The sequence below is a fragment of the Abramis brama genome, assembly GCF_963993115.1.
Source record: "Abramis brama genome assembly, chromosome: 3".
Lineage (NCBI taxonomy): Eukaryota > Metazoa > Chordata > Actinopteri > Cypriniformes > Leuciscidae > Abramis > Abramis brama.
Window position 1 is genome coordinate 41,224,149 of NC_139965.1, and position 16,348 is coordinate 41,240,496.

Below are 16,348 nucleotides of genomic sequence, written 5' to 3' on the forward strand. Positions count from 1 at the left end.
AACTGCAAAATAGCACCATGGAACGTTTGTGCCGGAACACGCCTCCTCTTTTCGCTGAACCGCACCCAGGAGCGCAAGTTCATTCCCTAATTTACAGACGTGCGTCTGTGGAGGGAAAAGTCTGCTGTGCGTCGGGTGCAAAATAGGAATGATACATGCATCGGTGTACAAAGTCAATTGCGCTGGGTGCAAGATAGGGCCCCAAATATGGAGACAGATTAGTACAAACCAAACCATTTTGCGCTCTCAAAAAAAAGAGCAGAAAAAAAAAACTGCTAGTCAATGACAGATATTTGATTCAAATGTTGATATTGGCTCAAAATAAAGAGGCTGTTATAACCCCAGCCCTATTTGTACAAAATAGGCCAGAATCATTTTCATCTGTGATTGACACTCATGCTGTTCGAATTGCATTTAGTCTCATCTGATCTAGAGAGTTATGGAATCAGGGGGAATTATTAAAGACTGTGTTTTTGATGGTTTAATCCATGAACAATTATACAGTCTTTTTTTCCAGTAAATTTCACCTCTGTGTCTTTGGAGCGCTGAAGCATAAAGCTAAACTCTATCAAATTTGCAGACAGTAAGATGAGAAATAAAAAAATAAAAAAAACACTCTCCCATCCCATCAGAGACATTATCTGTGTTCAAACCAGCTGAATGGGGCCTATATAATGCAATTAACCAGCAGCTGAAAACAGTGTTACTAACAGCAAACAACCAGATATATTCTTTCAGAGAATGGCAAAGAAAAGCATGAGGTGTTGATAACTGTGAAACACCTTGATATATTACCTTTCTGTCTTGCAGGAAGGTAGCGTCTCCCCCCTGCATTAGGTTAAATTAACAACAGCTTGAATGTCTCATGTGCAACGGGACATGGAAACACTAGTATTGTCCGGTTACCTGTCTGGGGCGACCGGCGCGGTGTAGTTTCTGCTATCAAGACCGAAGATGTTGTGTGTGTGTGTGTGTGTGTGTGTGTGTGTGTGTGTGTGTGTGTGTGTGTGTGTGTGTGTGTGTGAGTGTGTGTGTGTGTGTGTGTGTGTGTGTGTGAGAGTTTCTGTGTGTAAGGACATTAGGGGGATGTAGGTAACATGAAACCAGACCACACATTTATGAGGCCACTGCACTCGATCCCTCTCAACACTTACTCACACACACACACACACACACACACACACACACACACACACACACACACACACACACACACACACACACACACACACACACACACACACACACACACACACAGAGAGAGAGAGAACAGTAGAGACCTTTCTCTAGCCTGTTAACAGGGCCCTCTTTCTAGTTCCTGTCTCTTTTAGCCTTTCCTCCACTAGAGAGAAAAAGGAGATAGGAAGGGGAAAAGAGAGAGCATCTCAGATGTCAGACCACAAGAAATGAAATCAAACACGATCAAAAAGAGCTGGGCCTTTTCACAAGGAGAAAAACACAGGTAGTTTTCATGGATGACTTCACCAGAGGGAATTGTTCTGTTAGGAGAAAATGAATCTTGTCCAGAAAACTAGGTATTTCAAGTCTGTTACAAGACACCATTAATAATACCACTGTATGTTCCCCATCATTAATTTAAAAGCTACATGTACATTCAGATAACAATGAGGTCATGTGACCTGTTCTGAATCTGTATCACTATATATCTTATATCTTTTCTATATCTAATTTATCTAATTTTACCATCCAACAGAAAGTTAAATGCTACCTAAAATTACTGAGCATTACTGGAAAACCACTTAATAAAAAATATGTTTTACACAACAGCTATATTTAATACAGTTGCATTAAGTATATCAGACAGTAAGGCAGTGCAATTAATCCAAAAAATAATTGCAACATGTTTTTGCAGCGTTGAGAATTTCAATTGAGCGCATGACTGGAATAACCAATCAGAGGTGTTTCATTAAGTCATTGCGTAGAAGAAATCCTCTCAAAATGCAGTTTTTGTTCAGCGCAAGCTCACTGATTGAGTTTATACTTTTGCAAATCCTCTCACAGGACCTCTCACACTCTTATAACAAACAAGATCTATATAGTTCAATGTAGTCAGCTTTATTGATTGTAATGGTAGTTTTCATGAGAGCACAAAAGTGAAGTGATTGAAAGCTTGGAAAGTGCTCTTTCCTCACTTTCTGCGTGTATACTATTCACAATTTGAATAAAAGTTGTATTTTTCATGCAGCTAACTAATGGCCATGTAAACACTGCAATGTTTCAGGAGTGGCAACTTGCATTTAAATGCAGAAGTGAATATGCTAAATTATAGTTCAGTCTGTGAGTCACTGGCGAAAAATTGATGACTGACATAGTGATAACCATAGCAACAAATTGGTGTTTTGTGGCTGTGAACAAGAAGCATGATGCAACATTTTAATCCATTCGGTGGTCACTATTTTTGACAAAAATAATACTTTTGACCAAAGACACATTGTGTTTGGTAATTGTACTGCTTTTAAACTGTGTTCTCATTGGACCAGTTTGGATTTGTAATCTACATAATTAGATAATCTACATAATGCCCCCTTACCCACCCCAACCATAGAAAAAAAAAAAAAAACAAAAACAAAAACAAAAAAAAACTGTAAATTATATTAAGCAAACTTAATAATCAAAATATTAAGGGAAATAATCACCAATTATGTTTTCTGTGCTTAACACAGCTGTACTTAAATCTTACAGCATTATGACACTCATCAAATCAGTGATTCATCAGGAATTAGTGCTTTGAGTCCATTATGAGTGTGCCTGGCACATTTTCCCTTCATGATGAGTGACAGAGGCAAAAAAAAAAGAAAAAAAAGAGAGATTGGGAAGGAAGGTAAATACAGATAAAAAAGAATTTTAAAAGGGGGAGAAATTAAGGTCATCGTAAAAAAAAAAAGGCTTCTCCTTTTCTCCTTACAAAACCAAGCTGGGAATAAATTAGGCTCAAAAATGAAATTCTAATGACTTCACTTTATAAAGTATTTGATATAGACTATTATGCTATCTTAATGGGATTTTGCAAGGGCATTTTGGCTACTCCTGATAACACTCAATAAAACATCTAAAGAGCTCCTCTTAAATTGTCAGCAGGGACGTGCGTAATGACGCTGGACTTGATCTCGCTTCTTGCCAAGGACGTTGTAATTGCAAACTGGTAATAGTGTAGAACCCTTTTGCTCAGCACCCTGTGAAAGTCTGCTGCATTTAAATGGACAAACAAATGGACGGATCGTACAAAGCACTGCAGCTTTCAAATAAAAAGCAAATAAATAAGTACCTAAGCGGAGTACTTGGACACACAATACATGCGGCGGGGCAGCAAATGGAGGCTGTACGTTAAATATGCATGAGATGTCCCAAAGATAAAGGCATCAGTACTCCTTTCGTGGAGAAGTGCAGACACCTAAACAGCCCATCAGAGGGCTGTTCAAGAGGGTAGAAAAAAGGGAGAGCGATAAAATAAATACAGGACAGAGTTGTCAAAAGAATAAAAAAGCTGTGCAAGGAGCCACAATTTGTGAGGAAGAAAAAAAAATATAATGAGAAAAGAGAAACAAGTGGGATATTGGATGGAGGAAGCAGGCATTAAAATGGAGAGTAGGTGATTCTACTGGGGGGGAGCGTGAATCAGAGAAGATATGTACAGTACATAAGAATATATGAAATGAGTGAGGGTGTGTAAGAGAGAGCCAAAGAGATCTTGTGGCTTGAGTTTAGAAAGGGCATTGTTTTGGAATGCAAGGGAGGACACTACTTACAGCATGTTAGATAGGAATCAATAATGCATTAACGACCTTAGAAAACACATGAAACAACAGGGCAAGTGTTCTTTTCCTGGCAAATCTGGACAATGAAAGGGCTGGCTTCATTTTGAATTAACCTCACCAAGCACTGAAGCACACTACAGGACATGGAACAATAATGATATAAATTGATTATTTCACACGTGTGCCATAGAATTTAGAAAGCCATTTTATGGCTGCTGTAACAAAGGGCATGTTATGCTTTAAATAATGGAATAAATGACGAGGGCAATACAAGAGCTATTGGGTAAAAATAACGACAAGAGAATGTGAGATAAGAAAGAGAGAGCAATGAGGCCAGATTTCACTGCTAGGTCACTGAATTTGCCTAGACACACAAGTGCACAGGAATGTTAAATGTGACCTCCTGCCCAGATGTTCCCAGTCTGTTCGGATATGCACATTTAAACATGACACCACAACTAACATTCCACCTTTTTCAATCTTTTCTCCTTCTGCTTCATCTCACTATCCTGCCCCCCTCCCAGGAAGAGAAAGAACTAACCATTCGATCCTCTGATGCACACACACACAGACGAATGTCATCATCTGCCCTACAACTACACTAAAAGATGTGCCAATGTGTCCACAGCGTGGCCTCGGCACCCCGGGTGGCCCAGCGGAAATGATATCCCTGACTGAAGAATGCCTTCATGTCGCTTTTAGCATTACATCTAAATGGCACTATGAGGTGAAGCTAAAAATACATATATCCAGCATGATAGTATTACAATGTAGGCTGAATAGTGTTGGTGTTTATAGACACTCAGATAAAAGCTTGAAGATTCAAGTATAAAAAATGCGATTGGTATCATAGATTAAAATGATAAAAGATATGGTTCATACCTGTTTGTTGTACTTGTTGATGGTTTGGCTACTGTAGTCAGAACAGTGGTCTGATCCGATGGATATGTTATCTCCAGTGCCGACAAATGTGTTGGCCGGTGGCAGGTCCTGAACAGCCTGGTGCTTTTTTCCCGCTGTGGGCGACTGAGGGTGCAGCTGAACGGTGGGCAAGGGTGAGCTGGATTTGTAATGGCGGGCAAGATCTGGGCTTCCGGGGCCACCGTTGACGGACCGATAGCGGCCCATTCCTGGACTGTCTGACAGTTTCTCATTAACGCCATCGTAGCGCTGGCCATTTGGCTTGGATGCCTCTACCGTGACAATGCTGCTATATAAAGGCTGTTTGGACTTTTTCTTATTCTTGTCCTTCTTAGGTTTCTTGCCTTTATCATGTTGCTGAGGTGTGAAGAAATCCTCATGGTCTTTCTTTCCAGCCTCATATCCGTTCTTGTTCTTGGGACGGCAGTAGCGGGCCATGACGACCACCAGGATGATAAGAATGACAGTCATGATGCCTGACACAACCCCTATGGCGATGCTCTGCCATTGCTTTCCCAAGTCATAATTGGGGTCTCCTGCAATGTCAGCATTGAGCGGTGTACCAAGACTTTTGGCAACTTGTGCCTCTACAATAGTGGCGTTAGAGAGTGTTTCATTGACGTAGATGTGGACTAGTGTGGTGGTGCTTTGCGACGGAACCCCACTGTCATTCACTTGCACAACCAGGCGATGAAGGCCAAAGTGTTTTTGCTCTAGTTTGCCAACTAATGAGATTACTCCAGTCCAAGAGTCAATTTCAAACAACTTAAACGGATTGCCACCAACTATTCTGTAGCTGAGGTTAGCATTAACACCTGTGTCGGAATCGGTAGCTGAGACGGTCCTCACCACCGTCCTTATATTGCTGGAAGGAGGAAGCAGTGTGTATGAGCTATTCATTGGAAAAGTAACAGTGGGAGGATTGTCATTTACATCCATTACAGAGAGAGACACCGTGGCTATAGCTGACCGGGGCGGATCACCTCCATCAACAGCTTTGACACGGAACGAATATGTGTTTTTTTGCTCACGGTCAAATGCCATGTTTGAGAAGATGGTCCCTGTGTTGTTGTCAATGGAGAAAATGTCTTCTTCTTCCTCAATGTATAGACTCATGTCTGCATTTTGTCCTTTGTCGGCATCCATGACCGTTATCATGCCAACGGGGCTGTTGGGTTGCCGGTTTTCCGGTATGTAGAAAGTGAACACATCCTGCATGAACTTTGGCTCGTTGTCATTTTTATCCGCCACCAGGACTACCACAGTGGCTGAGCCCTGCAGAACAGGCATGCCTTTGTCTTTGGCGATAACTTTGAACTCATATCGTTCCGTCTGCTCCCTGTCAAGTATGGTGTTAACACGGATGTCACCGGTGTCTGCATCAATGGAAAATATTCCGTTCACAGAGGAGTCCAGGGAGTAAGAGATCTCTGCATTTTTGCCACTGTCTGCATCTAAAGCCAATACAGTGACGACACGCTCACCTGGAGCATTGTTTTCAGGAAATGAAACTTCCATTGTGCTTTTGCTAAAAACTGGTGGATTGTCATTCATGTCCCCCACTTTCACTATTAATGAATTGTTGCTCGAGAGACTAGGGCTCCCAGAGTCAACAGCAACAATGACCACGTTATACTCCTGCACTGCTTCATAATCAAGGAGTGCTGACGTATGGAGAAAGTACTTCTTTTTATTCATGTCACCCTCAACCTCACTAGCAGGTTTAAGCTGAAATGGAACATCGCCCACTACTGTGCACGTCACTATACCATTTGGTCCTTTATCTCGGTCTGACACTTGGACTAAAGCGATGGGTGTATCAACAATCACATCCTCCGCCACATTAGCCACTCCGTCTTTGAGAAAAATGCGTCCGATTTTTCGGATGTCGATATTGGGGACGTTGTCATTTTCGTCTTTGATATTGATGACCACCGTCGCCTTGTCAGTCTTAGGAGGCTGACCGCGGTCACGTGCCATGACTGTGAAGCGAAGCTGGCTCACGTCTTCTCGGTCGATTCGGTGCAAAACACTGAGCCAGCCAGTGCTCTCATCTAGCCGCAGCAGTCGTCGCACTGACTCTGTGGCTGCTCCGAAAACATACTCAATCTGTCCATTGACGCCAACATCAGTGTCGCCCGCTTTTAGCTGGAGTATGGGGGCACCTGGGGAGCTGTTTTCTGGCAGGTCTGCCTCATAAACACTCTTCTCAAAGCGTGGGTTGTTATCATTCACATCTGTAATCATTACCCTAAGAATGGCTTGGGAGGAGCGTGGGGGGTCGCCCCCATCTCTAACGCGCAGAGTCAGCTCATAGGAGTCGCGCTGTTCCCTGTCCAGTGCCCCTTTGATAATAAGCTGCGGCTGCTTCTCTCCGTCTGTGGTGTCAGCAACTTGAAGTTCAAAGACGCTGCTACGGCTCGCCCCCTCGTCGAATCTCCGCTTGCCCGTGTGAGTGTCAACACTGCCGGAGCCGGAAGTTCCGATCCGTCTGACAGAGCTCTCGCCGTTGTCCTGAATTAACTCGTATCGCTCAATTCCATTCCGACCGAAATCTCTGTCGGTGGCCGTGGGTAGGAGATAAAGTGTGCCAATGGGTCTGTTCTCCTCAACGGAGAGGGTGAGAACAGGTGAGGGGAAAGACGGCGTGTTGTCGTTTATGTCTAAAATAATCACTTTGCCCTCATATAGATCAACCCAGCTCTGCGCGGGTCCTATCATGGATACTTCAAAATCTATAAAACATTCGTTCTCATCAAAAATCATTTGACACTGCGGCAGCTTTTCGCGGTCTATCCGCCGCTCGTTCGTGCTCAGGTCTCCGGTCATGTTATCAATTTTGAAGTACTCGGAACCGGATTCTAAGGTATAAGTCACATCCATGCCAGCCGCGATGCTGAGGTCCGCGGCTACATTGCCTACCCGGACATCGGCAGGACCCTCCTCAGCCAAGCGGTACCGGAGCACTTGCTTGGCTGCGGGCTGACTCAGCAGCTGCAGAATAAGAAAGCAGTATCTTAAATAGTCCACAATGACCGTAGTCCTCATTGTTCCTCGCAGATTTTCCAGCTAAACTGAATGATAGTTTTGTTTAACAGTTTTTTCTCCTCCTTCTCGCTTGTGTTAAAACGCCTGTTTCTCACTGCATGCGTTTTCACAACCGGATAGCTCTCTGTGGTTACCAAACTCAGGCAGAATAGCGCATTTCTGTTGTTATTTTCTCCCCCTCTCAGACTAAGCTCGCGCTATTCCTTTTTTGGATTTGTCCATCAAAAATATACACAACACTGACAGAAAGTATTCACAAATTCATTCAATATTAAGCTTGAAACAAACATGCCAAAATTACTTGCTGAGACTACTCCGTCTTTGCCATGACTTGACATCGCCGAGTCTTCATTAAAGGCAGCGAAGCCAGATATTCAATCCAATGCGCAGTCAATTCATGAGGTTTTAAATCCAGCTTTCCCAGATGCCAGTTCTCCGCTCCAGATGATATCCCACCAATACGGATTAGAAACTGAAATATCAGAACTTCTTGTTCTACGGATAAAGCCTCAAACGATCTGTCCTCTCCGTGTGCCGTGTCCGCGCGCACAGATTTCTCCAGTCCACTCAGCTTAATAGTTCTCTCACTTGCACCAGAGAAAAAAAAAAAAAAATCTCCGCAGTGCCACTGTGCTGTTCAGCCTTAAGGCAAAATGCAAAACTGCAACAACGGAGTTATGATCCTGGCAGAGATGCTAGGAATGTGGTTTTAAAATTCCAGCGCGAGGACGGTCCCTCTGTCCAGCGCGCGCCTCTCACCTGCAGCAGAAGCGCGTGTGTATCTGCCGCACTCTGCGCGCGAGTCTCTCTCTCGCTCCCTCACTCTCTCCCTCTCTCCCTCTCTCTCCACCCCCTGTGCGACAAACAAGGCTCAACTTGATCGCTTAGTTCTACTGTTTGAGGAGTGTCTCTTTTTTGTTCGCAAGGGCATCTTATTGCAAAATAGTGTCATTTACTGTCCAGAAATGAGCATTTGGAGACTGTTGGAGGTGCACTGTGCGAAATATTAAACGCCTTCCAGAGTGACTGTATTTTTTTTTTAAATGAATTATATTTTTTGCTGAGGTCGGATGGTGTCGCGCAAACCAAAACTGCCAAGCCAACCGTCAACTATAAAATATGTTTCAAAGATTTTTGCGATGAATCTATAATAAAGTGATGAATTATAATGACAGTAGGCTATATCGATGGAGTGCGCGTGGCTCGTAACGGAACTGTTGCTACGGTTACAAACAAGACTATTTAGCACATTTTGACTAGTTTGTGTCTAATCTAACTTTGGGGAAGCACGTATTATTTAATGCAAAATGCGTACTTTTAAATCGCCTATGTAGGCTATTTTACGCAGTCATATTTTAATTGGGATATCTTAGAAGTGGTTTAGTTTGATAGCCTATGTTATTTATTTGAACAAATAGTAACGTGCCAACGTATTTACTTAACCATCCGATAATACATTCACCTCAATCATTCGATTTTAAAAAGAAGTAGTAGTACAATCTGTTTTTGTTCACACCCCAAACCACTCCGTGCGTCCCAGATCATCTCGGTTACGGTGCCCACTGTGGCTTTCCTGGTCTTTTAGAGTATATGTGTGTTTTCGTTCGTGTTATGTTTTCTTCGGCAGAAGTATCCGGTGAGCTCTTCTACTACATACTCACGCTTTTTCATCTGTTATGGGCTTTTTTGCGCAGAAAAGGCACCACGGACAGCGATCGACGCTCGGTTGACTCACCGGTGCAAAGGAGTGAGAGAGTGAGTGCGGTGACTCTCCGAGACCAGAACTCTGACCATCAAATCCACAGTGCAGAGCTTCGGTTTTATATAGTCTACCTCTTTTAATAAGTACCATTCGCGTTCCCGTTTGGTGCTGTATGAAATGTATCTAGTAAAGCATTTAATCCGTAAACACTTGTTCGAGGAAATAATTCCTGCAAACTGTATTTTTATTTTTTTTCTCTTTTTTATTTTATTTTTAATTTTATTTTATTTTGCACTTTGCAAAACTGTGGAGAGGAGGGTTTCGGGGGAGATGTGTGCGGGTTTAACCAGCTAAGAGAGCCGAGCTGAGCTGTGACTGGACCAGAGCTGCCGCCTGCAGAAGGAAGCCCCGCTATTCAGAATGTGAACAGTGCGCCATATGTCGCTACACAGCGCCCTCTGTTGTCCTCTTAAAATTATACTGAGCAAATTAGTCATTACTGCATATGTGTTGAGCTAGAGTTGTAGTATGTGCAAAGCGGGGTTTCATAATATATCTGCATAGACTGTCGTCTATCTACTCTCTTTCAATTTTTGAGTCACATTCGGGCACCATTTTAACTCCTATTCCCTGCAGTCCGTTTCTCATTTAAAAGTACTGTCACTCATTAGGACGTTAATGACATTTGAAATGAGTGCTTTCAAAAGCCACTAGAGGGTGTTACCCTTTTTAGTGTGGAGAGCACGGAAGTTAAGAGGTCAACTTTTTAATATAGAGTCACTAATTTCTTGGCTCCTCTCAGGTGGATGTTGAAATAGATTTTTTTAATATTCTTTTGTTTGTTGGTTCCAGTTCACCTAAAAGGCGTTCATTGTTTATATATAGTGACTAAAGGACCTAAAACATGTAAAGTGGACATTTCATAACATTTGCAAGCATATGGTAGGCCTAATACTTTATTTTGATGGTCCCCAATGAACATTATGTTGACTATAAGTAACTTTGCAATTGCATGTCAACTAACTGTCAGAGTAGACTCTTTATTGTGATGGTCCTCCAGCAGACATTCTATACTATAAGTGACTTGCAAGTATAAGTCAACGTATTCCAACCCTGCCAGTCAACTAATACTCTACTAACACTCTAATGAGAATTAGTAGACATGTAGGTGCAATACTAGTAGGTAGTAATACTAAATACTAACATGTAGGTTACTTATAATCAACAGAATGTGTTAAAGGGACCATCAAAATAAAGTGAAACCGAGGTTTGGATATTTGTACTATTTTAAAAAAATTTCAATACTGCATTTTGTACTATAAAATGTCTGATAATTAAATTTCATGATATGTTAGTTTTTTTTTTTTTTTAAACAAAATAAAAGAGTTGTTAGAAAACTAAGAGAGATCTAATTAGGCCAAAAACTCTATGCAGGTAAATCACTAAGAAAAAAAAAAAAAGAAAAAGAAAAAAAAAGCTAAATTATTGATTATGTCGAGAAAATCAGTCTATAAAGAATGATCTGCCAAACATGGGAAAATTGCATCAGCAAGCACGAACAGTGGTTGCAAGTCAAAACAATCTGACAAGCATAGACATTTTTACTGGATAGTCATGCATAATTAAATATTACAGAAATACATCCTCAAAAATCACCACCAAATTGAATCAGCATTTATGTGAGCAAGTCTGAAAAAATGTGGTGGGCTTTTAACATGGCCAGGTCATTTAACATGGCCAGGTAAACATTTTAATGCCACCTTTTGTAATATTAAGTGACGTGAAGATATGTGATGGTAACCCATACTCAAAATAATTTGTAAAGTAAAAGTAATTTTGTCCTCTGCATTTAACCCATCCAAGTTAGTGCACACACAGGAGCAGAGAGGAGTGAACACACACACACACACACACACACACACACACACACACACGTATGGTTTGTTAGGATAGGACAATATTTGGCTGAGATACAACTATTTGAAAATCTGGAATCTGAGGGTGCAAAAAATTTGAAACATTGAGAAAATTGTATGTTCGCGATTGTGCTGCATTCACTCACAAAAATAAATGTTTTATATATTTACAGTAGGAAATTGACAAAATATCTTCATGGAACATGATCTGTACTTAATATCCAAAAGATTTTTGGCATAAAATAAAAATCGATAACTTTGACCCATACAATGTATTGTTGGCTATTGCCACAAATATACCCATGCGACTTGTGACTGGTTTTGTGATCCAGGGTCACATATATGATCCAGTACCAAAAGGTACTGTAATATAACTTTGTGCCAATTATAAGAAATACTAAGCATAAGGTATAATATTGGTGAATAGATCATTTCAGTGAAGACTGGCTTGAATAAGCGGAGATCAATATGGAGGCAATGAGCAGAAAAAAAAAGAAAAAAAAAGCTATTTATGTAACAAAAATAGGCAATAATCACTACAAATCATGAGGGTTTTTTTTCTTTTTTTTTTTCTTTTTTTCTTTTTTCATTTAGAAGTTGTTAGCAGCTTTTAGTTTTGAACGAGATAACAAGAAGGTGGAGGGGGGTGTGCAGAAAAAGACTGAATAATATCTGTGTATGATTGATAATAAAGTGCCAAACCTCAGAGAGTGAGAGTGGTAGTGAGAACGTGTGACAAGAATAACTCAGCTTCCACACATTATATTGCAGAGGTGCCACTGAAAGGTGTCACTGCAACTTTTACAAACGTGATGGAAACTGTTCCATGGAGGTTTATGCGCTCATTGTAAAGGCTATAGCTAATCTAGAGTGACACAGGTGGATCAGGTTTCTTTGGACCGTGCATTGCATTTGGTTAATATGTTCACAATCCATGCAAACTTAAACCCCTAAGAGGGTTAACATCATTTTCATACCTGCTCAGCCACTTCTTTGTGGTAATTAGTCAATCACTTCCTCTGCACTGTTAAAAGTTTAACTTCAAATAAAACGCAGCAAAGCATTTGTTTCAACATTACAGCTTTGATGGAACAGATATGATATCTTGTGGTCATTTCAAATGGGATCATCAACCGGCAGATTAGAAAATCATTTGTTCAGCATTGTTCCACATGATAGCTTCATTTTTTATCTCGGATCTGTCATGTGCTTTGCCAAACAACCATAACAATCCTCCCAGCAACAAACACACCCACACTCCTCTGTGTCTTATCGCCTTTTGTTTACTGCAGTTTAGTTAGATGAGGTATATGTGGGCAGTAACTTACACCTGACGATTTTTTGAACAGCAGCACTAGTCTTAATCCCTGCAGGCCTGTAAAACAAAACCACTAGAACCTGTGTGCTTCTGTTGAGTTAAAATATACTGCCATTTACCACCTCTGTGATGCAAGTACACTTGCTGGACGATGACATCACTGTTTTCCCCAGAGCTGCTGTCTAGATAAATGAACTAAATTAATAACTAATGATTTTTACCACTGAAATTAATCAACACTGAACTTAATTAAGCTGGACAATGACACTATTTTATTCTAGAGCTGCTGTACAGCCAAAACTTTGTAGCATTATTTTTCTGTTATCACTGCTTTGAAACAATCTGTATTGTAAAAAGCGCCGTATAAATAAAGATGACTTGACTTGCTCTCAGACTTGGAGTAGACTTGCTATCTTTATGAAACAGCTGGAGGAGCTTTTATCTGTTTGAAAGACAAGAACAATACAATAACAGTGCTGTTTTCAATCAATGACATGTACACAGCTAATACTTAGCTAATTGGTCAATGACAGTAATATTATTTCACATTTTTCAGCTAAGTCAAAAAAGAGGCGTGTGTGTGTGCCATCATTTTGCATAGTATATCTACACACACACACACACACACACACACACGCACACACACACAAACATACACACACACACACAATATACAGGTGTAGCCTACACCAAAGGAGAATAAAAAAAAACCCCACTTGCGCTCGTCCATTTAATTGCAATGAATAGCAACCAGCATCAAGATGTTTAAAAAAGACGCAAAAGTATCACAGAATACATGCGACACATGTAGTATTCCAAGTGTTCTGGGACTATACAATATGAAATTTCACTTATTATTTATGAAAAATCCTGACCTTGGCTGTTGGTCTGTGTTCGTGTGACTCTGTTAGCGCTGCAGTTCACTCCTTATCTCTCAGAAAAAGAAAACAAAAAGGAGAAATTAAGATTAACAAAAGCGCGACACAAAATACAATCCATGTACCTTCTCAGAGGTGAATATATCCGTTGTATTCGTCGTAACAGGAAGTTACCGCGTTCACATCTGTCAACTGTCATTCTGACTGAATGGTCAGGCAAACCCATACCGGTCCGGAGATATTTAACTCTAATGAAAAGTAAAGAAAGTACACGTACACTTTTCTGGGATTTCTAGGTGTTGTATTTCGTGTCGTGTTTCTGTAGACTCCCAGGGCTTTCGAATGAAAAAAATGATATATGTATAAAATATTCAGTATAAATGTGTTGAATGGGTTTAAACTGTGAATCTTAAGTGTGCTCTAAATAAGGCCTTGGACAGAGTGCAGTAAATTAGTTTTATTGCTCATTACTGTGACACTGAGGGGAAAGAAAGGCACAGAATATGTGCCCTTTCCATAACTGGAGAGGGCACTGAAAAGCAATCCAGATTTCTGGATTCCCTCTCCAATGGCCCCCCAGCTACGACTATTTATAAATGTTCATCCCAGTTTGCCTGGCCATCAAGTTAGTCCCGTTGGAGAAACATAGACCTTCATATGCCAGCCATGCACTGACGCAGCTCTTTCATGATACAAATGATGGAAGATTCAGAGTGAAATGTTTGAGAGGATGGCTTTGTGGAAATATTCATTAATCCAGTCGACGACTTTTGTGTTGTAGATCTTAACATGGCCGTATGCAAATGATGTGTATGATTTGTTCTTTGGCGCTGACTCATTTGATGGCTTTGTTCAGTGATTTGTAAAACACATTGCTCATTTGAATGAATCAGCCATTGGAGTAATTTGTGTCATGTCAGCTGATATGTCATGCTTTAGTCACGTAGAGCGACGTATAAAAAAATCCCTAGCCCATTTCAGCCTTCTAAAATCACCCTTGACTTGAAGTGCATTATATTCTTTTGCTTTTAAACGTATTGCTGCTAATTGTGGGTGTGTGTGTGTGTTTTGGGTTACATTAGAAAACAAAAAACGTATTAATTATAGCTATGAATAAGTCAATGTTTCACTCGTAGATATGCCAAAGATATGAATCTGAAACCAAGAAGCTTACTCATAATGACAGGCAACACATCATCATCATCACAATGTGTGATGTAGAGGGAGTAGGTGAGAATGAATGTGAACGAGGGGGTGAAAGATAGACAGAAAGAGCGTGAGAAAGAACGAGAGAGAGAGAGAGAGAGAGAGAGAGAGAGAGAGAGAGAGAGAGAGAGAGAGAGAGAGAGAGAGAGCATGAACGAGAGGGCAGCTTACAGAACATCAATGTGTCAAAGTCACACAATCTGCAGGACCGCATGAGATCAACAAAGACTTCACCAGCTTATTTGTGATGTTCTTAGCAGAATGATAAGACAGAAAGATGTGACACTTTGTACAGTTATCAGTAGGTTATTAGTTGAATAGTTACACAACACCAGCAGCATTCTTCTACATAGATAAACAATTTTTATCAGAGGTAGCCATTTGAGCCAATAACCTTCACTTTAGTGTGTCATCCAGCCTGCTTTTGTGTAAGATAAGAGTTGAAGTGGTCAAAACTTTTAATAGTCAAAAGTTTGGGGTCAGTAAGGTTTTTATTATATACAGTTGTGGTCAGAATTAATGGCACCTCGTTCATTGTCCTGATGGAAGATCCAAACACGGCCCATCATAAGATTTCTAGCAGAAGCCGTCAGGTTTTGAATTTTTATCTGTTGATATTTGATAGAATCCACAATGCCATGTACAGTATCTTAACAAGATGTCCAGGACCTCCAGCAGAAAAATATGCCCACAACATTAAAGATCCAAAGGTATATTAAATTGTATTTTTTTTGTTAGCGTAGGTGACTCTGTATCCTCCTCTGCTCCTCTCTTGTGTGGGGTCCCACAGGGCTCAGTCCTCGGCCCTCTACTTTTCTCTCTGTATTTGCTTCCACTTGGTTCCATACTTAGAAAATACGGCATTTCATTCCACTGTTATGCAGATGACAGTCAGATTTATGTACCTCTTAAAAAGAAAAATGATAACTCTGTTGGACAACTACTCAATTGTCTCGACGACATAAAGACCTGGATGGCTCTGAACTTTTTAAATTTTAATGATAAAAAAACAGAAGTGATGGTTTTTGGAGGCACCACTGGGACCCCACCTGTAGATCTGGGCTCCTTGGCACCCTATATTAAACCTAGCATTACAAACCTAGAAGTTAAAGTGTACCCTGAGCTTAAATTTGACAGTCAGATCAAAGCTGTTGTCAAATCAAGCTTCTTTCATTTGAGGCAGCTGGCCAAAATAAAGCCAATTCTGTCAAGACAACATTTTGAAAATGTAATCCACGCCTTTGTAACTACACGGCTGGACTACTGTAATTCACTATATGTGGGGGTTAGTGGGTCCTCCATCACCCGTCTCCAGATGATACAAAATGCAGCAGCACGTCTTTTAACGGGCACATGTAAACATGAGCACATTTCCCCTATTTTAGCTTCATTACACTGGCTGCCTATTCAATTTAGGATCCATCTTAAAATTCTGTTATTTGCTTTTAAATCACTAAATGGTCTTGCCCCGCCATACCTATCTGAGCTTCTACACTCTTATAAACCCGTCCGCGCTCTCAGGTCAGATGATCAGCTGCTCCTGACTGTGCCTAAAACTAAGCGTAAGCTCAGAGGGGACCGTG

General features: G+C 40.8%; 1 protein-coding gene across 1 annotated transcript in view; it reads right to left on the reverse strand.

Annotated features, from left to right (window-relative positions):
- pcdh7b (protocadherin 7b) overlaps positions 1 to 8,582 on the reverse strand; it is a 125,837-nt gene extending 117,255 nt beyond the window's left edge. Inside the window, 1 exon segment of the mRNA XM_084110320.1 lies at positions 4,659 to 8,582. Within this exon segment, the coding sequence (XP_083966446.1) occupies positions 4,659 to 7,745 (3,087 nt within the window). The 5' untranslated portion in view covers positions 7,746 to 8,582.
- Between the last annotated feature and the right edge of the window lie 7,766 nt (positions 8,583 to 16,348).